Consider the following 24874-nt stretch of genomic DNA (forward strand, 5'->3'; position numbering starts at 1 on the left):
TTGTCCAAGACGACCATGCTAAGCTTCCATTTGGACAAAGATTTTTTTTTAATTTTTTCAAAAAAATAAATAAAGATATCTTTTTTCATGAAATTTGATCAGATTTTTTTGAAAAAATAGAAGATTTTTTTTAAATTACCATTTTTTTAATAGTTTTTCTTACACTCAAAAAAAAAATCAATTTTTTTCGATATTTCCAAGCATAACTTCTACTTCCAAAACGTATTTTCGATACAACTTTAAAAACTTTTTTTTTTCAAATTTCAACGAAAGTCATATTTAAATGCCTACTAAAATTTGACTTCCGAAAGATCTCTTTGATATCTCCTCAAATACCAAATGCGAAAATTTTTGGCGGATGTTGACTGTTGAGAGTTGATAAGTATATCCAGTCAAGTATCAATAATTCCTGCATCCAGTCATGGGCCACAAACTGGACCATACGTTCTCAGAAATGATTATTGGGCAACAGCCACATTATGTGCGCGCTCATTTCTGCACATTAGCACAAGACATAATTTCTTGTGCAAATTGAATAAACAAATAGAAGAACAATGCCTACTTGGTTGTTGTTCACTTCGGAACAAGAACCGGACTTCATTCTCCCGGTGCAAAGATCAGTCTTTCTTTTTCTTAAAAAAATCCACAAGGGAAAGGGACGATTAGGTGAAGTGTTAATGTTAGAAACATAAATTGCAACGTAAAAAGGCACACAAGAAGGCAACAGGAATTTTGACTAAAACTTCATGAAACTGCAAGTTTGCACCAATTGAGAGTAGAAGCCGGTCAGCGCCATTCCACTGTGATTACTCTGCGAAATTCACAATCTGTGTTGAAATAAATACATTGATTCCACTAAATGAGAGCAGAAACCAACTGCATAATCCTTCCTATAGGTACAATACGGATTTCCAAAAGAACAAATAACCGAAAGATACCTAAGGAGATTCTTTAATTTTTCGGATAGAGTGTATAAACTTGAGAATTGATTACTCAAAATCCGGAAAACCCTCCTCTATCTACCGAAAAATAGAAAAACCTTGATCCAGGCAACCAGTCCAAGTTACAAAAGAAATTTAACGATGATGGTAAAGCTCAATTTTTTGAAGCTTTAGCGCGCTTTTTGGGCAAGGCCGTCATCCCAACAGAGGCGAAGGATTGACAACAATATGCCTCAACGGGTTTGCAACATCACTTCCACCAGCGTGCTTGACAAACTCAGCTGGGGAGTGGAAGTTACCATGACAAACACACACTATTCGCACTTCTTCTCCCTTATTATATCTGTATAAGAATCCTTCAATCTTCTTGCCGTTTGGCCCGTCGCCTTTTGTGGAGACACAAGGCATATTGAGCATGAAGTTTTTGAACATTTCTTTTGCTTCCTTGCTAGCATTTCCATTACATATGCTAGGTGCTTTTTCGCTTGTAGTTTCGGGTTGTGCAGCTACCGGTTTCTGTTCATGCTCTTGCTCTGAAGGCTTAATACTAGTGGGAGTATTTGTCCCAGTACAGTCACTTCTCCCTGCGATAATTAGATGCAACCATGGTCAGTCTCTTGTCTTCTAGAATTTAATAGCAAGAGATAGACAGTACCAAAGATAAGCAATCAACCAACTGCAAGGACAAATGACTTGACATGGATATCAAAATCTAATTCAAGTATATGAACTGTGGAAAAAATTAGTCACAGACAAATCCCATAAAAGACGTCACACTCCAAAACAAGAATATTCCCACACTAAATGTTACTACAGTTTTATGTTAGAACTCAAAGAGGACATAAAACTACTAAAACCTAGAAATGAGACACCTCTCGAAGGACAAAAAGACCAGTTGCAACATTCAGCATTATGCTTTGGTCATTCCCCTAAAAATACACTTGATTTCTACTACAAAGCCAAGCAATATAATTTATATAGCCAAGTATCAACACAGTCTGGCCTAATCAACATGTTGGATCAGTTCAAGGAATATTAGATATTAGAAAGTCAAAAAAAGAAACAACAACAACAACAACCCAGTATAATAATCCCACTAGTGGGGTCTGGGGAGGGTAGTTTGTACGCAGACCTTACCCCTACCCTGGGGTAGAGAGGCTGTTTCCGATAGATTCTCGGCTTCCTCCTTCCAAGAACTCCCCCTTGCTCTTGTGGCGACTCGAACTCACAAACTCTTGGTTGGAAGTCAAAAAAAAAAAAAAAAGCAGTCGAAGATTTTCAACAAACACCAACAACGACGACAGACAGACGGTGAATTCAGTAAAGCTCCCAAGGGGCTCCTGGTACAGAAAGTTGTCCTAATCCCTTGAGATGCTATCATTCCACACGCATACCAAAAATTCCCACTTCCCATATTCTTTCTTAGCACATTGCCCAGAGCAGAGACAAATTCTAAAGAAAAGGATTCTTCTTCCGGATCTATATTTACAGGATTTCTGAGGGAGAATAATAAAGAATCATTTTGTCTCGGTTTACTTCTTCTCACAACCTTGCATATTTGGCTATATGGAGATAAATTTTACCACCTCACTTTGGAAGAAGAGCAAATGTGAATATCTCTAGTTGTCCGCCAGTTTCTGGATCCTTTTGGTTCCCTAAAGTAGGTGGCAAAAACCAGATTCAAGATAAAATGGTACAGTACAACACCAAAGTTTTAGTTATTTTGCATATCTCGGAGCTAATGAGGAGCAACCGCTCTATTGAGGAACATCTCTTGTAGAAAGATTCAGTAACAAACCAGCCTGTAATGACGCTCTTTTTAGTGACCAGATCGAAAAGTTGTCACAGCGAATTTTGAAATGTTGCATCAGAACGCCTAATTGCTTCACTGGATCTAAGACAATAAACATCATACTTGTATATTTATCTTAGTATAATGTTGCAGTTCTTGGCCGGGATCTATCGGAAACAGTTTCTCTACCCTCAAGTTAGGGGTAAGGTCACACTTCTAGGGTTATTCTGGGTTTTTTGTTGTTGTAATGTTGCAGTTCTTAGATAGCTTCAACTAGCCACGTGCTAGTGGTCCAAAACGATGATCCTCGTCTAATTCTAGCCTAAGCTCAGCATTCGAAATTGACCAGCATTACTAACAAGCATGCTAATGAAAAGCATCTTCTCAAACGATTCCACTGGTCAAACCAGCAGAACCAAATATCTAATGGCATATTCAGGGCAATAGACATAAAAGAAACGGCACAAAAATCCTTAACAGTGAATTCTATTGTCATATTATCACAACATACTGTATATAATTTAGAAAAAATAAATTCAAGGGAAACAAGGAAGAGAATTCAAAAAGGAAAGAGGAAAATTCTGATACCTTGAATGGGTTGACTCCCAAAATCAGAAATTCCTGAAGAACCACTGCCCTGTGAACCCATCGACCCTTGTGACAACGGCAAGGAATTCCCATTATTACCATTAATAATATTTCCAACTGAACCCTTGCCATTACTATAACCATTCCCATTTTCTTCACGATTCTCCTCCAAATCAACCTTATCTTTCACCACTCTAACATTCTGTAATTTCTCCCATCTCTTCCTCTTTGCCTCCAAACGCCTCAGCGATTGCATCTCCTTCCGTTTTCTGCACTCCTCCTCTGCTTCAACGGGTAACGAGCACGTCCTTGCTAGAGTTGCGTACGAGCCAAAAGGAAATGCACGGCTATTATTACTGTCTTCACCATTAGTGAACACAACGTTATTGATTGAAGAAGAACGTTTGAGTCTTTTAGCTCTTTCTGGGTCCACACCAAATCGGCCGTTTAATGAAAGCCCCAAGCTCAGCTCTATATCATCTTCGTCCTCCTCATTTTCATTGGGAATTCCTTGGTATTTCCCTTGAATATTATTTCTGTTCATGAATTTATGCAACAGATCTCTTGAAAAACCATTCATTTGCATTGAAAGACTCCTCTTTTCCCTATTTTCTTCAGCTTCCGCCATTTAACAAACCAAAAACGCCAGATGGGAAACTACGATGAAGACTCAAGGAAGACTTAAAATTGTGAAACTTTGAACAAATTTTATATCAACGAAGAAACAGAAACTTATGTAGACGCTAGAGAATGTTGTTGTCGGAGTTCCCAAATTCACGGGGGAAATTTTTCGCCGGCAACAGAGTTAAACTTCAGCCATATATGGGGACCAGAACAGAGGAAATAGAATATAGAAAAACAGAGGAAAGAGAACAACTTGAAGAAACCCACGACTAGTTGATATTAAATGGCTATTTTAGTCTACGTAAAAGACGAAAAGACCCTCAACAATGAAACGTAAACGCACCAGAAATCGACACGTGGTAGGCATGAAGAGTCCTCTTTACCCACGTGGTTTAGACAACCTGGTTTAAAGGGACGACACCAAACATGCGTAGTCACCATCCCTTAAGGTGTCTCTTCATTAACTGCAAACAGAAACAAGGCCTAAAAGGTCACCGATGAGACGGACACGTGGCTGTTACTGAGCTGTTAGGATATGGATATTGGGTGACACGTGTCGAGAAAATCTCGGAGTCGTAAACGCCGCGACGGTCTCCATCTAGAGCTTTGGCCTTTTCCGTCCTTTACCGGGAAGGTTTCTAACGTAAAATACTTAGCTTAAAGCTTTGGTTGACACGTGGCGAATGGATTGACCTATTTGGAATACTTTTTAGCGACTGCTTCCTCTTCCAACTATTATATCGGGAATAGCTATTGACGTGTATCACTGTCATATATGGCTGAAGTTATTGACACGTATCAATTTTGGCAATCTTGTATTTTCTGCCCCTACTGTGGCTTTAGCTAATAACGGCAAGTTTTCGTCTCTTCTTTCATTTTTCCTTCTCCTGGCATTTATACCGTAACGTGAAAATTCCAGCTGGAGCCACTGGATGAAACATAATGTTTTTCCTTTTTTTCGGTTCCGAAACTTTTTCTATTACTACTAATAAAAATAAAATTTACGTAATTATTATTTGTAAAGATTTATACAGCTGCCATTAAAGACTCCGAGGCGTAGCTAGAGTCAACTAATGGAATTCAAATCGAACTCCATTTGTAAAACAGTTATTTTGTGTAAATAAGGGAAGAACAGACTTTTTGTTTTATATAAATTGTTAAGTCTTTTTTGACATGACAAAATTTCTAGTAATGCGATAATATAATTCAAAAATTACTTTAGATCACAAAGTTTTAATTCAAATTATGACAGTTTAGTGGTTTCAAATAATAAGAATTCGTGACTCCGGAAATTTCTTATAATAACGATTCTTAAAAATTATTTTATTTTTGAATAATAACAAGTTACATATCTTCCAACATGTAAACACCAACTCAAGGGATTCTTAAAGATAGCCATTGCTTTTTAGAAAACAATTTAAAACCAAGTAGTTTGCTAATTCAACCACTTTCTACTGCATACTGCCTAGATTGTAACTTTTATAGTAATAGCGCATCAAGGGATAATTTTGATGGTGCTAATTAGACAGTATAATCTTAATATTTATCCGTAAAACAGTAAAATTATAATATAATTTATAGGCAAACGAATCGATTTGATCCAAAATAATAATAATAATAATAATAATAATAGAAAAAATAAGATTAACCATTGAAAATAAAGAAAAGATCGAGCCTGATTCTGAGCCCGGTCTTTCCTAGAGCAAGAACTGAAGCAATGATCGAGCAATGATAAAATTATTTAGATTGAGCGTGAAATAGTATGTTATAGCTTTCGTGTGCGGGATGTTTCATGTCTAATACATGAGTTGTCAATCTGATATTTATAGCTATCTTTAGGGACACATGTGTGCATAATGACTGGCTTTGAATGCAAATGTTCTTTGTAACGACTGCTCATTAAATGTTATCCGATGTCAAGTCTTTACCATCGATTGTGCTTCTTTCGAGATCCATCATGTACTGATTACGCACTTCATAATCAATACCAATTATTTACTAACTCAATTTTTATCTGTTTTCGGTTCCACGTGTCACACCGCTATTTAGCCACTTATTGTCAATCAATTTTACCCCGTACACTTAATTCTTCAATAAGAAACAATATGTGACACTTCATTCGAATTCGTAAAACACTTCTACGAACTTTTGGTTAGTCAAAACCTTATCTTTTGCTAATTTATAATTTCCACATCGTCTTTGGAATATTACAATAGTTGAAAGAAAGACAACGTTGTCTAAAGTTATGTGAATGTTGATGCGCAAATACTTGTGTTTGAGAATTGACAATAAAGTAGTGTAAGAAATGATGCTTTTACATATGGTGTAGTACAAGAAAAGAAAAGATAGCCATTAGCCGATGTGAGAGAAGGGGAAGAGGGACAAAGGATTTGGATACAATGAATAGAAACCACAGAATAAAAAGTTGTATTAGTGGCTCCGTCACATGAGCCAAGTGGGTCGATTAGACTATTTATTTTTCACCAGCAACTCAGATCCATCAGCTTGACAGACAACGTTGTTTTCATTCAAAATTGTTTTTTCTTTCTTTCACTTAGTAAATGTTTGATTTCTTTGCAACTTGCTCTTGGTCGGTATTACTTTAAAGCAACTTGCTACCAATTATGTCAATTCCCAAAAGACGGATAAACAATATGTAGTTTCTAAGCATTTTGCTAAATTTAAATTAGTGTACGTACCTATCTTGTGTGTCCTCAATAATGCTTGCCCTAGTTTTGTTGGTGTGAACTTTATAGTATATAGTTCACAAAATTAAAGAAAAAAGATCAAAGAAACTACTTGATTTTCAACAACATTATCATTAAACTTTAAGATTGCATTGTTCTTTAATTATGTACTAAGCTCCCGTTTGGACATAGATTTAGCTCTTATTTTTTTAAATTTGTATCAATTTTTTGAAAACTTTTTTGAAGAAAAACTTTCAAACTCCAAAAATTAGTTTGAGTCAGTTTTTGGGTGAAAATTATTCTTTCACTTACAAAACATTAATATTCTTCAAGTAAAATGCATTGTTAAACATCTTTTCTAAAAATTATTTTTTTATATATTCAATCGCTAGCTAAGATTTTTGAATCGAAGGATGTTAGTTAGATAGTAATTGGTATCTTTAGATAGAAGAAAAGCAGAAAAAGAAAGGAAAAAAGGTTCAAAATTGAGCTGGATAAATTGAAAACAAAGCCACACACGAGTAAAAGGAATATGATTATGGTAAGGGGAAGTGGGTCCAAAAAGAATCTCCCAAAAATACGCTAAGGATAAAAATCAAGAAGGAGATCTATAGTGGACCCCCGAAAAGGACTGCAACTTGTGATTTTCAATCAATTGTTGGGTATTTACACGTGGAGGTTGGAGTATACGTGTCGTTAAATGATTAGCTGTTAACAGCTAGACTCAGCGGCAAGTTGCTGAATGCGACGTGGCTAGTGGAAAAAGTGCTCGCGTCACACACGGGTCTTGTCAGATAAAGATATAAATATAGCAACTTGCTCGGGTCGGGTATTCTATAATCCATAAGCTAGTAGCCTAGTACAATTTTTTCGTGCTACCTTATCCCAATTCGACACGTGTCCAATTTGCCAATTCTTTTTTGTGCAATTTGACATTAATTTTTACTGTAATTTCTCATCTGTTTAGTTTAATATGTATAATAAAGATATAAATATAGCAACTTGTCAATTATTTTATAGTCCAATTTGACAATTTTCGTTGTGTATTTTTCTCTTCTCTGTTTATTAATTATTCTTTCACCTGTTTAGGTTTTATATCAATGTTTTAATTATTATAACCTGAAAATGAACGACGTGGCTAGTGGAAAAAGTGATGCGTCACACTACTTCTCCCACACATGCCTCTTTTTTTTTCTTCCAACACACAGGTCTTATCAGATGATACGATATAAATACAGCAACTTGCTAGATTCGGGCAGTTCTATATTCCATAGTCATACAATACCGAAACCCATTTGTGATTCTTTTGGACAAATATAACAGAAATGTGTGTTTAAAAAAAAGAGTGATATTTTTATATATAGCGCTCTTTTAAAGAACGCTATACTTTAACGGAGTTTTGGCCGTTAAAGTATAGCGCTCTTTAAAAGAGCGCTATATATATAATGCCACTGTAAATTGCACTATATACGTGCATAGCGCGGTATATAACCGCGCTATACCCGTTTTGTGGGTCCACAAATAAGTCTCCTGCGTTTAACTGACATAACAATAATTCAAATAGGTATAGCGCTCTTTAAAAGAGCGTTATACCTAAAAAAAAAATTCAGCCCCCCGAGCTAGGCATTGCCTTATTTAAAGGCGTTGGGATTTTACAAAAATCCATTCAAAAATATTCCTAACTCTCGTTCAAATTTTTCTTCTTGTTAAATTCTCAAGCATTTTTTCATAATGTCTGAAGAGCGAAAAATAAGGGTTTCATTATATTGGGGGGAGGGGGAGGATGAGGTTGTGGTGGCGAATAACTCTGTGAGCTATAGTTTATCTCCACAGTGTCATGTTAAGTTGCCACTTACAATGGAGTACGATAGATTGGTATCGTTGTTATGTAATAAAATGAGTGTGAGGAAACGTTCGGTGAACCTTAAAGTAACCGGAAGATATCCGTATTCCGTCACTTCGCAAGGGGTTATTTGTTATGCTGAGTTTAACATCGACGATGATGAAACTTTGAGGGATTTTTTGAGGACTCCAGATGAATACCGGGAATTTTTTGTGATAAAAATGTTGGAAATGTACGTCAAGGTCGAAGACGTTCGCAATAATGAGGTTGCGCATAGTAGGGATAACCCTCAGTCATCGGCTGGTTATTCTGGAGCAGTTTTTGCCGGACAGGTTCCGGGTGAAAGAGTTTGCCCTGATTTAAACTTATCACCACGGGCGAATGAGGAGCGAGGAAATAATTTCTCTCCTGCTTTACATAATCCACAAGACGAGTGGTAACCTTCAATTTTTCTTAGTGTTACGATGTATATTTTTGTTGTATTGAATTTGTATTAACACTCATATATTCCACAGGGGGTACCGGCCAGATATGACTTTTACAAGTTATGAACCCACGCCCAGTTGAAATATGCGTAGTTCTGGTGTGTTGGATCATGGTGGTTCATCCGGGAGTCATCACCAATAGGATAATGTCCATCAAGGAATGTCAACACGTTACGAGTTGTAAGTGAAGTGATACAGCTATATGGAAAGTATTTATTAATTTCAGTAGCTTATTATTTTGTTGTTTGTGCAGTGAAAACGAGCAAGTTGAACCACTTATCCCCACTCAATTGCCCGAAGACGACATATTAATTGGGATCTGACACATGCACAGAGTGAGGAAGAAAACAGTGATTATGACAACAATGCGAATGATTCCGGAGACGACACACCCTTCCCTCGTGAGGATGGTGATGAGGAGGAAGAGAATGAAGGACCTGATTTGACGAGGGAGTATGCTCCACCCCCGTTAGACCAAGAGTGTACGAGTCCAAAGTGTCGTTTCATTCAAGGAAGATTCCCTACCTTGATAACTTGCCAAGTATGCCGGATGTGGATGCTCTCACAAGGGATTTTGATGAAATTCGGACAGTAATGTGGGATGATTCTAGACCAACGGTGCTGGCAAAGGGCATATTTTTTCCTGATAAAGCGCGCCTAAGCAGGGCGGCGAAAATGCACAACGTAAAAGAGTGTCGTGAGATGACTGTATGGGAGTCAACTCCGGAGGTATACAAGGTTGTTGGCCGCAGATAGTTTACGGGTTGTCATTGAATACTGCGTGCGAGCAAGAAGAAAACAGGTTTTGTGGCAAGTGGGTAAATACATTCCCACCCATAGATGTGAAATGGACACATTCAATGGGAATCACTACAACTTGGATATTGACGTGATTTCTCTTGTCCTTATTCCACACCTTGAAGCGTCCATAAGGTATAAAATCAAAGAGTGCATTACATCAGTCCACCAGGAATATGGCCATACCATTACCAAAAGAAAGGCATTTCTCGGGTACAAACGTGTGTTTGAAATTATTTATGGTAATCGGGATAAGTCATTTACAGCTCTACCCAAGTACATGGCCGCACTGCAACAATTTAACCCCGAGACGGTTGTTGAATGGAAGCTTGAGCGGAGTCCGAAAAAACCCGAATATATATTCAATTACGTGTTCTGGGCATTTAAACCAGCAATTGATGGTTTTCCGCATTGCGGCCGGTAATATCCATAGACGGCACTCATGTCTATGGAGAGTATAATATCAAGTTGTTGATAGCCTTTGCAGTAGATGCTAATGGACAAATATTTCCTCTAGCTTTTGCTATTTGTGCCAATGAAAGCCAAGAGACGTGGACGCTGTTTTTGAACCATTTGAAAGAGCACGTTGTCAAACAGCGTTCCGGCATTTGTCTTATATCTGATTGGCATAGTGGTATCTTAAGTTCTGTAGAGAACTTGCCTGCATGGCAAGAACCTCATGCCTACCACTGTTACTGTGTGAGGCACTTAAGGCCAATTTTCAGAAGGCACATCCCAACAAGGATCTGCATGATTTGATGTGGATGGCAGCAACAGACCACCAATAGCATAAATTTCGGAGGCACATGGAATCTATCAGGCAGGAAGACGAGAGAGCCTATCATTGGTTGATGCGACATGAGCTTCACAAGTGGACTTTGCATGCGGATGGTGGAAGAAGATGGGGAATTCTGACTACAAACGTGTTAGAGTCTTTCAACGGGTTATTGAAGTCGGCAAGAGGATTACCTGTCATTTCCATGGTGCGGATGTCGTTCAAGCAGATGGTGAAGAGGTTTGTTGAAAGGGCTGCAACTGCAACGTCATTGATGAAAAGGGGTGTTGAATTTATGCCACTGTCGATGAGGAGATTTGAGAAATGCAGGCGGCGAGCACATTGGCATTCATTTTTGCAGTATGATCACGACAAAAATATTTTTGAAGTTCGCACCTCTATCCATCAAAACCAGAAAAATAATGTACATACCATAAATGAATCTAGAAGGTTATGCTCTTGTGGAAAATGGTCCATCTACCACATGACGTGCTCACATGTCATCAGGTGCTTTCAACATACAAGTTTAGGGCCAACCAACTACGTTGATAAATAATATAGTGTTGTTGCTTACTTAAACACCTATAGTGGGCAGTTGCAGCCAGTGGGTGCTGAGCATTATTGGCCGCCGGAACCATTTAAAATGGTGTGTAACAAGGACTATTTGCGTCGAATACAGGTGTAGAAGAGAACGCGTATACGGAACCAAATGGATGTTAGCGATACCGTTTATGTGCGCAAATGTGGTATATACTCGCAAACAGGACACGACCATCGAAAATGTCCTTCGGCTGGTTTGGGTGGCGGTGATAATCAAGCTCGTGGTGGGTGTTCTTCTAATGTGCCCAACTATCAATGAGTTTATGTTGTAATAAGTAACTGTTTTGTTTATGTTGCAAGATGTATCAAATAAAATTATGTTTCCATTATTGTTAAATCTTATTAATATTTAACATTTTTCAGTTGAGTAAATTAATGCATTTCTCCCTCCCGTTCATGTAATCAAAAATAGTATTGGATTAAAAAACGGAAAAATATGTGAATATATTTGATAAATATAGTTGATAAATATAGTTCAAAAATAGTTGAGTTAAAGATAGATTTTTGATAAATATGCGAATACATATAACGCGGTTAAATACTACGTTATGTGAATATATATAGCGCGGTTAAATACTACGTTATGTGAATATATATAGCGTGGTTAAATACTACGTTATGTGTATTGTCTTGTCGAACTGAAAAGCTGCCCGTCTGAGAAAAGGCTGTTTTGTATCCGAAAGAATCTTTAACACGCAAAGCATAGCGCGGTTAAATACTACGTTATGTGAATATATATAATGCGGTTAAATACTACGTTATGTGTGTTGCCTTGCCTATAAATAACGGGCGCATTCTAGTTATTTTCTGCGCTTTACAATATCCAATAGCAAAACTTTTCATAAAAGCAAGGTTTTTTTTTACGTTTTAATAAATATCTGAACGCCTTTATGTACCAAGGTTCCAGTGCGGCAAAAAATGTATGATGAATGACTGTTGGGATGATGGTGAAGTTGGACTCCGCTACTGGATGTGTGTGAACAAGTTTTATAGGGTTCCCGACGAACCTTTTTGCAATTTTGAGGTATGGATTGATGAACCCTGTAAGCAGGAATGCTACAAACGATCTTTGCAGTATCTTCATGATTTGACCTTACAACAGTGTGAATATGAAAAAAAATATAAACGAGAAATTGCGGAGTTGAAGGAGAAACTGAAAGAGGCAGAATTAGAAAAAAATAAGATGGAAGAGAAATTTAAGTGGTTGGAGCAGAAAATAATGGGCGGCAGTGACTAAACAATGACATGTATGTGTTGAGTGTACTACTTTATCTTTATGTTTCCCGTGTCATGTATTTTCATTAGTTGTACTTAATTTAAATTATGTTAAGTTGCTATGTTTTGTGTTTGTGTTGTAGTATTAAAACAAAGAAGGAACGGGAAAATAAAAACATAATGCGCATATTATGTAAACATAAAAAATTGTTGTTATTATTTACATAAAATAATATTTACATAAAATATATAAAAAAAAATCAATGTGTCCCACAGCCTGTGTGCTTCAATGCAGCCGCTGGCCTGAGGCGCATCCCATCCCGCTCGGCTATACTATCAGGATCATCCTCATCACGATGCCTCTTTATAGCAGGATGCGCTGCAGCATGATCATCAATGGTGCTGGCAGAATCGGTAGAAGGGGCCGTCGGTCCAGTAAAAACCTACAGAAGAATAAGTCAGCTTAGTATAGAAAAGTATATATTAAGTCACAATAATTTAAATTGTCTTACCATGGTCTCGTCGGGCTCCTGAATATAATCATTCGTCGCAGCCATGTCAGCATCGCACAAATGGGCCTCCGTGACGGGCGGGGATGAAGCCTTAATAAGAAAATTAATAAAGTTATGGAAAATAAATGAGAAAAGAAAAAACAAATTTAAATTTAATACTAATACAAACATACCTGAACCTGTGATGATGAGCCATAACTCAGCCGACGCCCACTATCCAAATCTCGGGTCGGCCGATCCTAAGTAGCGGTCGATGAGCCTGGGAAGTATGCTTCCCAATCCTCTCCGGTAAGGCTGTATGACGGCATGCTGCTGGGATACTCGTCCGAATCATGTAGGTCACCCGGCAGATCAGTATCAACATCATCAATATGGGCCTCAACGCCCCCTTGCTGGGGAGCACGTCCTCTCCGCCCACCACGACCCCGTGCGGCAGCCCTGCCTCGTGGGACACCCCCACCTCGAGGGGCAGCCCTGCCTCGTGGGGCACCCATACCTTGAGGGGTACCCCTGCCTCGTGGGGTACCCCTACCTCGTGCGACACCCCTACCTCGCTAGTACTGCTTTGGCGCCACATAAGCAGGGTCGTGTCCCAAGCGCTGATCCTCTCGAGCTCACTGCAGTGTCCGGGCAGCCACCTCTGCAACCTGCCGGCCGTAATCGTGCAAAGCGACCGCTCTCTTGCCGACATGCTGTTGCATCTGTAGTCCCATCTGGTAGACTATATGTAGGCCAATAGCCTGTACAACGTATAAAATATAAATTACAGAACACTAAGTTACAGTTATATAATTAATAATGACAGAAAACATACCAGGGCCTCGTGTTGCCCGGCGTATGGAACATACCGACCGCCAGCTTGATGAATGGGATTCCCGATAAAAAGTCGGGTAACGCGGCGGTACCAGGGCATATAGAGCTGAATAGTCTCTGTTTGGATCTGTGGGGGGGGGGGGAATCAGGTCAGCTCGCCGGTCCCAAGTATGGACCTGCGCCTCTAGCCATGCTACATATGCGTCGTCCGCCCTGGAACGATCATCCCGCTGATAATGTGTGGCCTCCCATGTAGGCCCCCTCGGTATATACTGCGGACGACCAAACTGGCGAAGAACCCGCTCCGTGGCATGATGCTCTACAATATCGAGGCACATCAGCGGGACGGAAGTGCTCCAAATCAGTCGGCCGGTCGAGCAATAATCGGGCAGGCCACCTATCAAGTCGTCGCTGTATGGCGTCAAGATGAACTATCAAATAACAACAGAAAATGTGAGTATGCGCAACACATGTGAAGCTATACCAAGTAAGTTTAGGTACACATTTACTTGTGCGCCCTCCAACATATCCAACACATCCCTGCAAAGGGGGAGATTATGCCGAGCCTCGTAATCTCATACATATCCACGCCGGAGAACCCACCTCCTAGCTAGAGGGAGAAACAGAGGTGGTACATCCTGAGGTAGTGGTGGTAGAGGTGGCTGCAACTGCAGGAATCGCTCCCAGGCCCAAACCTAATATATAAAGTTGACGTAAAGTTTAAGATAAATTTTGACTAGAAAGAATTGGAAGGAATGAACAGAGTATTCAAATATGTTGTCACTTGTAGAAGCAGCAAAAATCCACATACGTCATGCTGGGTGCCCATGCTCGCCCGGCACAGATGCCTGTACAAGTAGGCGAGAACAGCAGCACCCCAGCTGTACTGGGGTAAATCATCTAGCAGTTGAAGATGATGAAGAAATCGCAAGCTGACTAGGTTCCCCGAAGTGTTCGGGAACAAGACCCCCCAAACAGAAGGAGCATCATCAACCTCGTATACTGGTGAATATGCAGATCATCTGTCTCGCCGGTGATGTCGGGGTGCAATATCTCCAAATCCTGTCAAATAGCTGTCAAACTCATGCGACTGGCCCTTGAGTGTGCAGTCTCATCCTGTGGCCTGAAACCAGTGAGCTGCTGCAGCATGTCCAAATACTGCCCACGCGTCATCTCTCTCATGGCCTGAGGCAGTGCAACAGGCAGTTCATCAACAGACATCCCATATAAAACCTCCACGTCCTGCAGCGTGATGGTGGCCTCGCCAATGGGAAGGTGGAAAGTGTGCGTCTCCGGTCGCCACCGCTCTATTAGGGCCGTGATCAAAGAACAGTCGAGCTGCAGCCGCCCGATCTCCAAAATCCTGTAGAAGCCCGTATCCCGTATCCCGCAGGCGCTGGACTACACGGGGATGGAGATCTCTGTTCTTCATAAAATCCCACATGTCATCCACTCTCCCGGTGCGGAGAGTCTGGGCCAGTAACTCTCCCTCCCATACGTAGGCGGACCTATGATCGCCCTGTAACACTAATAGCTCATCGGAGACAGGTCCGGGATGCATAGGCAGCACGTCCATGTCGTCTACTGTAAATTAAACAACATCAATTATATGTTTGATATGTAAATTAAATAATTATTTTTTATAATTATACAATATTTAATTGGACAGAGTATATATCTATGGGTTTCAGGCTCGATATTTGAGGCCCAGTAGCACCAAGCTATCCTGAGTTCTTGTATGTGTCAATTTTATTATTTTCGTAATTTTGTATGTTTGATCTGTAAATTAAATAATTATTTTTTATAATTATACAATATTTAATTGGATAGAGTATATACCTATGTGTTCCAGGCTCGATATTTGAGACCCAATAGCACCAAGCTATCCTGAATTCTTATGTGTGTCAATTTTAATATTTTCATAATTTTGTATGTTTGTTTTGTAAATTAAATAATTAATTTTTATCATATTTAATTGGACAGAGTATATACCTATGGGTTCCAGGCTCGATATTTAAGACTCAGTAGCACCAAGCTATCCTGAATTCTTATGTGTGTCAATTTTAATATTTTCATAATTTTGTATGTTTGTTTTGTAAATTAAATAATTAATTTTTGTAAATTGGACAGAGTTTGTGTTTGATCTATCGGTATAAAAGATACTTAAACTACAGGGATTTTATACTAAAAGACTCAATATTTTACTACGCTAAAAGGGCACTAGTCTTTAAGCAAATAAATAATCTAAACTAGATAAAAATAACAAATACATTTTAACCACAAAATATTCACTAAACTACATATAAAACAGTAAAAGAAATTTATTAACATTTTTATTAGCAAAAAATAATGATTTCTCAAACTTTACATATTTATTTAGAGCACTAATATCTTAGTGCGGATAAAAATAACATACTAGTTTAATCGCAAAACAAAAACACAAAACAACATGGAAACACATTCAAAACAACTAATATGCATTATTATACTAGTTTCGACATAAACTAAATCGGAATACCTCGATTTATATTTTTCGAAAAGTCGATGAATTGAAAATTTGAGCCCGAAACGAGGAAACCACAACAATAGAAGGCTTGGCTAGGATGTGGGACCTACAATCTTATCTTTTTGTGTGACGGGTGGGGTCCACTACAAATTTTTTAGAAGAAAATTTGGGGGGGGGGGGGAGGGGGATCGATTCAGAATTAAAATGGAGGGGGAGGGAGGGTCGTCTGGTTCGAATGTGGGGAAGAAGGAGGGGGAGCGTTTATTTATCTATGTATAGCGCGGTATATAACTGCGCTATACATATATAGCGCGGTATATAACTGCGCTATACATATATAGTGCGGTTATATACCGCACTATGCATAGCTGTCTTATCAGCCATGTATAGCGCGATTTACGATGACCGTTAAATTATAGCGCTCTTTAAAAGAGCACTATATATAGAAAGATAACTTTTTTTTAAACACACATTTCCGTCACACTTGTCCAAAAGAACACAAAGTGGTTCCGGACTCATCCGGACTCATACAATAGCTGTGTGCTACCTCATCTCAACTCAACACGTGTCCAATTTCCCAATATATTTGTACTCCTGTTTGACAATAAAAGTTTTTCATTGTGTTTTTTTCTATTTCCAGCTGAAAACTTTGTCGTACGATTAAATTTGTAATCAATTCACTGCATCTAAATTAAGTTCGTATGGCTTAAAATTCAAAGTAAAAAATCATATATTCTTGTAAGTAATGCTACACATATTCTTGTCTTTTACCAATTATATACAACTGCAAGTTGCAATGAAAAGTAGTATTTCTACTAAACATTTGAACTCTTCCCCTCTACGGTACCCATGTTTGTATGTTTCGTTTATTATTTGTGTATGTATATACTTGCCAGAAAAGGCCTACCTGACGAATATGGATACCCAACTGATTAATAACACAAGTAGCAATTATTTCGTCCAAGTCCATCTTCATTTTGGTCGGCAGCAATGGAATTTCAAAGTTCAGAAGATAAGAATCTTAACGATCTATTAAATGACGAGAGAAATATATCACAGAAAATAGTTAATAGTATGAGATAAAAAAGTAAAATTTTACTTTTAAAAGAAAAAGTGCAGTATATGTTTGATAAAATAGTAACATATAAACAATGGTAAAGTGGTAGTCTGTTAGGCAAGTTTTTTATTGTTTAACTATTGTTAGGAATTAGGATTAAGAAATTACCGTAAGTTCTTGATATATAATAATTGACCTTCGTTGCTTTCTGCTGAATAGTCCTTTATATTCCTTTTTTCCCTAACATAATTAACAAACCACAGACTAATACTTTGGCATTTGAATTGAGTTTAATTAATTTTTTTGAAGAGCACTTCTGAAGAAAGTTTGTCTGCTTAAATGGTTTTTGATAAAAAGTCGTTGGAGAACATTTCTATTAGTTGTTCTAAAAACTTACCTTAGTCGTTTATTTGACTTCCAAAAGCAAAATCATATGCGCACTTCTGAAAAAACTGAACCAGTTCTAAAACCAACATTATTATTCTTCATTTCTGAAACACTTATTCAAAAAAAAAATTCAAATCTAAACGACTGAATTAAGTGATAAAAGAGTGGCAGTTCTTAACGAAAATCTGGAAGAAGAAATCGGTTCTCTTAGTCTTAGCTTCTTCCCAAAAGCCAAAATGATGCAGCAGATGAAAGAGTCATTAGTCAACACACAATTAGCTGAAATCTGAGCAAAGAATCACTTTAAGCATTCACTAAAGCCTTTCTTATAGAGTTAGTTGGAAAGAACATTAAGGACTAAAGTTGTGCAAGTTACAATTTTCTACCCTGTGAAACATAACGTCACCTACAAAAAAATTCTGTTAGAAAAAATGCTCGACTCACAAGTAAACTGGCTAACAAAAAAACTAGGTTAATATTTGCCACCAAATTTCTCCAGCCAAACTATGCTGAAGCAGGATTCGATTTAGGCCACCTCTCCCTCTTCCTTGTTGGTAACCTTCACCACCTCGTCCTCCCTGATCCCTTCCACGCCCTGAAAATTCACGTTCTCCAACAAAGTCATTTCCAGGGGCGGCCCAACCTCATATATATATATATATATATATAATTTAATGAACATCGTTTTTAAAAAAATTAGACAAGTGAGGATGTAAAATTAAAAAAAATAAGAGCTTAGTTTTATAAAATACAGAAAATTAAATGAATTTAACGTTGATTGCATCACAACTGAAATGAGAGAATTCATAAAACATAAGTGACTCCTTTTTTTTAGTAAGTCCCTTTCTATATTTGGTAACAATTCAACTTTAGATTTTTCTTTTTACCATTAATGAGATGATTTCTAGCCCAAAAACTTCTATGATTTATTTAAGATTACAAGTTTCAAAAGCCTTCCTTTATTTCATAAAATCCATGTCCAGTCAAACACTTTCATAGAAATTGGGACGGAGAGAGTATAATTTATGTAAGAAAAATAAATAATAAGTTAGATTATTAGATATAGTTACGTGACCAACTAATGAATAGAGAAGTATAATTAAGTAAAAAAGTAAAATAAGATTGACAGAAAACTATTTTAGTTATATTAATTAGAGGAAGAAATCGAGTTATTAAAAATTAATATGACAATAAAGAAATAAATTTATCAATAATAAAAGATAATTATATAAATAATATACTACAATAGTACTATGAAGAATATAGATTTCTTTCATAATAAAATTGTAGACATAGCAGTAAACAATTACTGCCCTGTATGTCCTCTTGCTAAGCAAAGTAGATTAGTGTTTCCTAGGAGTTTGACTACAAGTGAGGAGCCTCTTTCACTCTTGCATTTGGACGTTTGGGGACCATATAAGTACCTAACTCATGATAGGAAACACTTCTTTCTGACTATTGTTGATGATAATACAAGATATACTTGGATACATTTGCTTCAATTGAAGAGTGATGTTGTTGTGGTGCTTAAGAAATTTCTGTCTATGTTGCAAATACAGTTTCAGTCTAAGGTAAAAATGATTAGAACAAACAATGGGATAGAATTCTTTAATAAACACATGACATAATTGATTGACTCTTATGGGATAATTCATCAGAGCAATTGTGTATACAATCCACAACAAAATGGAGTGGTGGAGAGGAAACATAGGCATATCCTAGACATAGCAAGAGCAATGAAATTTCAAGCTAATGTCCCTACAAGATTCTGGGGTGAGTGTGTTAATGCAACAGTCTATGTGATAAATAGATTGCCCATTGTTTTGTTAAATGGAAAGTCTCCGTATGAAACTCTATATAACAAATCACCTAGCTTGAGTCATTTGAGGGTGTTTGGATGTCTTTGCTATGTTACTAACATGATCAAAGAATACAAGTTTTCACCTAGAGCAAGGGCAGCCATATTTCTGGGATATGCAGAAACACAGAAGGCATATAGGCTGATGGATTTATCTATTAACTGTTTCTTTGTTTGCACAGATGTAATATTCAAGGAACATATCTTTCCATTTGCCAAGTCAGCCTCTCAAATTCCAATTGCAGGAGAGCACACAACAACAGAGATGTTTGTAACACAATCTCTCAGCAATGTATATTTGCAACTTGAGAGGACTGGAAATGATAGCCCAGAGGAGGCAACTGAGCCAAGATGTCATGATACACACACAACAGCTGATACTAGAAGAAATGAGAATGAAGCAGCTGCAGAAAATGTTCATGCTGAGAAGCACTTATCAACAATTGTGGAAGATGGCAACACAGAAGAATATGCACAGGATGAGCAGCACCTATCAGTAGTTGCAGAGGACAACAATATAGACATGTTTGAACCAGGAGCTGCTGAGTCTCGTTCAGATGATGCAAGGGTGTTAGCACCAGCACAACAGGAATCTGCACTGCAAGGTGATGTCATTATCTCACCAGTTGTAGAATTGGAAAATAATGAGATAAGGAGATCAAAAAGGACCTCAAAAGAGCCCTTATGGTTACAAGATTATGTAACCACAAAAAGGAGCCAGGGATCCTCATATCCATTATCTAATTACTTGTCTTATGCTAAGTTGAAGGGCAAATGCAGAAGTTTTCTAGCTAACATCTCTATGCTGACTGAGCCAAAGAACTTTACTGAGACTTCAAAGGACAGAAGGTGGATTGAAGCAATGGAAATGGAGATCAAGGCACTAGAAGACAACAAGACCTGGGATGTTGTTGATCTGCCAAGAGAAAAAAAGATCATTGGGTCAAAATGGGTATATAAAATCAAGTACAAAACTAGTGGAGAAGTAGAAAGGTTTAAGGCCAGGTTAGTTGCCAAGGGGTATAGCCAAAGAGAAGGTTTGGATTACAATGAAACCTTCTCACCAGTTGCCAAAATGGTAACTGTGAGGTCTGTTATTGCACTTGCTGCTTCCAGGGGTTGGAATATCTCACAAATGAATGTATACAATGCCTTTCTACAAGGTGATTTGTATGAGGAAGTATACATGGAGCTCCCTCAAGGTTTCAGAAAGCAGGGGGAGACAAAGGTTTGCAGGTTTCTGAAATCATTATATGGACTAAAACATGCTTCAAGGCAATGGAACATCAAGCTTAGTGAGGCCCTCATAGTTGCAGGATACATTCAAAGCCTTCATGACTACTCCTTTTTACTAAGAGAAAGGGTGAAGACTTTGTAGCAGTACTAATATATGTAGATGATTTGCTGATAACTGGAAACAACACACAATTCATCAGTGAGACTAAGGAGGTGCTTCATTAACAATTTAAGGTCAAGGATCTTGGTGATCTTAAATACTTCATGGGGATTGAAGTGTTAAGGTCCAAGAGTGGAATTCTTTTGAACCAAAGAAAGTACTGCCTCCAATTGATTTCTGATTTAGGCCTAGGAGGTGCCAAGCCTGTTCTCACTCCAATTGATCTCAATCAAAAGTTTACTTCTGCAGAATTTGATAGACATACTGGTGTTACAAATGATGAGGTACTATCTGATGCAAATGAATATCAACGACTGATTGGTAGGCTGATTTACCTTACCATCACTAGGCCAGACATTATATTTGCAGTACAAACTCTTAGTCAATTCATGCAAGAGCCCAAAAAGTCTCATTGGGATGCAGCTGTGAGAGTTGTCAGGTACCTCAAACATGAGCCAGGAATGGGAATCCTTCTAGGCAAGTCGAACGAAGATAGCTTGACTTGCTTCTGTGATGCTGATTCGGCTAGTTGTCCAAACACACATAGGTCTGTTACAGGATATTTGATCAAATTTGGTGATTCACTCATCTCTTGGAAATCAAAAAAGTAATATACAGTGTCAAGAAGCTCTACAGAGGCAGAATGTAGAAGTTTAGCAGCAGTAACAACAGAAGTTGTATGGTTGTTGGGGCTGTTTGCTGAGCTAGGTGTGACTATCAAGCAGCCTGTGAATGTCTACTGTGATAGTAAGTCTGCCTTACAAATAGCAGCTAATCCCATCTTTCACGAACGTACCAAACACATAGATATTGATTGCCATTTCGTACGTGATAGAATCAAGCAAGGTCTGCTCATGCCTCTCTTTATAGGCACTAAGGATCAACAGGCTGACTTGTTAACCAAAGGACTTGGCCATTCACAACATATTTTTCTTTTAGGCAAGCTTGGAGTGCTTAATATCTTACATCCTCCAGCTTGAGGGGGAGTGTGAAGAATAGTTAGTTAATATTGTTAAAGTTTCAGTTAGTTATAGTTAGTTAGCAGTTAGTGGTGGGTCCCAGTTGACCATGGTTAGGTTGTTAGAACTATAGTTAATTGTTACAACTATAGTTAAGTTAGAGGTATATATTTTGTAATTACTTTCATTTTGGAATATACAGAATCATTTTCCTTCTTCTCTGTAATCGTTTTTTTCCTCTCTTCATTCTCAACCATGGCTGAGCTTCAATTGAGGTTGCATGGATAAATCTGAGGTGTGAACTCAGATTTATCAAGCTCACAATAATAAAAAGGAAACATTAGAGAAATATCTGAACAAGGCACAAGATAGAAAAAGCACAAGGTACTTCTATTTGCCGAGCAGGTAAGGAGTGAGGAGGGGTTGGAGGACAAAGATGGAATTGTGTATTTGTAGGGGCATAGAGAAAGCGAGGAGAGAGAAGGGTTGCACCAACTGAGCGAGGATGTCCCAATGAGGATTTTTTTCTGTTTGCAACTTCTAAAAGACGGCACAGTTAAGCGAAAGACATCGATGGTAAATTGGCAATTAACATCCATAGCTCTTCTATAACTGAAATTGTCCAACTTTTTTACATAATATTGCTTATTATTATTGGAAAAGACCAGTGGTCATGACAAAATGAATGGAAATTATTAGAGGAAAAAGAGAACTGTGTACTTATTAGACCAGTTCAAACACATTGATTAACTGTGTACTTACCATAGATGAAATGAGTTCCAAAAAACCATATTTTCAAGACGACTGAATTTTATCTCTCACGGTAGAGATAACTGGAGAACAATTTAACTCAAACAACCTACTTTCAGCAATAGCAATCACGACATGCAAGATCTCTCAAACTAGAATTTCATATCTTCTAGGCTGCTTAACTTAATGAGCATGATTTAGAAGGTGCAAAACTCTCTTTGTGAACTAGCACCTATTATGTTATAGACCAACAACAGATAGAAGCTCTTAGCACAGTTAATTTTTTTAGCCATAGTTAACTTTTTTTTTTCTTCATAAAAGTTCTCTGGTACAGTAAGAATTGCAGTTACACTCACTTTCATTGTTGTAACGGATGTTATCAACCCATTAGAATCTGGGCGACTTAAGAAACTTGAATCCTGATAAAATCTGTATACTAACTCGGGGGTGTGGTGTTGAATTTGGTAATACTGCTCAACAAAAGCATTTTCAATCACTTGTGCAGTAGGGGCAGAATGTGGAGCTGTAGTTTCCATAGCCATTCTGTACAAAATTTAGCAAAACAATAGTCAGCTTCAAAGGCCACCTCTGATGTCATAATGAGTATAAGGAAAATAATATCAGCTTCAAAAAAATTTGTACTGATAAGATAGAAACTATCACAAAGCATGTTAGTTTTAAAGGAAAAAAGGAGCATAATATGAGTAGCTCAGAGTCTGAAATAATAAAGCATCACTACTGAGAAGAAACTAATCAAGGGTTGAGGTTGCGAAATCACACATGTTAACATACACAGATTAAATCCCAAAGTCAGATGACTAGACTCATTAAGCCCTAAAAGCAACAATAGGAAAGGGGAGAAAAATGCATCCTCAGAAACAAAGGTAGCCACTCTTTCCGGTCAATACAACAATCATAACTCAATCCCAAACAAGTTAGGGTCGGTTATATGAATCTTCACTGACCAACAACAACAACAAAAAACCCAATATAATTCCACAAGTGAGGTTTGGGGAGGGAGTGTGTCTGCAGCCTTACCCCTACCTTGTGAAGATAGAAAGACTGTTTCCGATAGACCATGAATCTTCATTGACCATGTTCCTATTTTCACTCTCTCCAGTTACCGAAGATTCTTTTTATTTATAATTTTTTTTTCAGTCAATAAATACTCTGGCAACAACAATATCTCAATCCCAAACAAGTTGGGGTAGGGGATATCAATCATCATTGACCAAGTTTCTCCATTTAAGTTTATCTCAGACCAACATTATTATACCAAAAAAAGTCACAAAAGTACTAAAACTTCATTATATTTTCTAATGGAATAAAAATCTCTGATAGAGCTAAAAGACTCCCGGAAATCATAAGACGTGAAGCTTCCAACTAATTGGTAGTATTTCCTATATTGACCTTCTTAGTCAATAAAAACTTTAATTCTCAAAAAACCTTTCTCTTAAAGCTACAGGCTATAAGAGTCTACATAAGATGGAGTGATGACGACGACACTCCAAATAAAGAACAAAAATGTCATGTCAAACCATGATTAGTTTAAAAATCAACAGAAACAAAAGAACTAGTAGTAAGTGGTACAGCAAGAATAACATTCAAATAGTTGAGGCGCAATCAACAGATCAGCAATCGATTAATTTGCAACATTTCCAATCGAACAGGAGTTTAAATGAAAATCCAAAAACAACCAAAAAACAAGAATTAAAAATATAAGCTTGGACATTGATCATGATTTATGAAATGGGAGGTGATCAGGAGGAAACAGTGCGAGTTTTGAACTAGGAAAGAGTGAAGAATGTGATGCGACGCTAGTTGCTAGATACTATCAAAATAGCAACTCAAACTGTTAAGAGTAACTAAACGAATAATTAACAAATTAAGAAAAGTAGTTCTAGGGACCGAAAATTACCTCAAAAGGAAAGTTGTAGAAGGTGGTGAAAGGACGACAAGATTTGGCAGATTTGAGTGAGTGATTGCCCTGACGCAAGCGTCGACAGAGAAACGTGTGTTTGTGTGTGTTGTGTTTTAAGGGAGCAACAGTTAAGCGCACGAGGATGCCATAATTGAATGCGATCCTAAAACGCATTTACTAAATACGACTAACTCTCATGCGCTAAATACAACTTAAATTTCGTTAATATGAATAAACCGCTCTCTTACATGCCACTTATGCATCAAATGCGTGTTTACCGTCGCATACGTGATTCCTCAAATGCAAATTCAACCACTTAATTCAGTTTCAATTTAGACGAGTTAATTTGACTCGAAATGAAGTTTAA

The 24874-nt window shown here is 37.8% G+C and overlaps 1 protein-coding gene across 1 annotated transcript; it reads right to left on the reverse strand.

Annotated features, from left to right (window-relative positions):
* Positions 1 to 769: 769 nt before the first annotated feature.
* Positions 770 to 4198, reverse strand: LOC104099751 (ninja-family protein AFP3-like). The gene is made up of 2 exons (XM_009606841.4): positions 3322 to 4198; positions 770 to 1525 (listed from the first exon to the last, which is right to left on the reverse strand). Exons 1-2 carry the CDS (start codon positions 3947 to 3949, stop codon positions 1137 to 1139), a joined length of 1017 nt encoding a protein of 338 aa, XP_009605136.1. The 5' UTR covers positions 3950 to 4198; the 3' UTR covers positions 770 to 1136.
* Positions 4199 to 24874: the final 20676 nt, after the last annotated feature.

The sequence above is a fragment of the Nicotiana tomentosiformis genome, chromosome 2 (assembly GCF_000390325.3).
Source record: "Nicotiana tomentosiformis chromosome 2, ASM39032v3, whole genome shotgun sequence".
Lineage (NCBI taxonomy): Eukaryota > Viridiplantae > Streptophyta > Magnoliopsida > Solanales > Solanaceae > Nicotiana > Nicotiana tomentosiformis.

What these genes read in the sequence shown, in the direction of transcription:
- LOC104099751 (XM_009606841.4), bottom strand. Translation starts at nt 3,949, where the DNA reads ATGGCGGAAGCTGAAGAAAATAGGGAAAAGAGGAGTCTTTCAATGCAA. An exon ending in TGGGAGTCAACCCATTCAAG is followed by an intron (nt 1,526 to 3,321) that starts GTATCAGAATTT and finishes TAATTATCGCAG; the next exon opens with GGAGAAGTGACTGTACTGGG.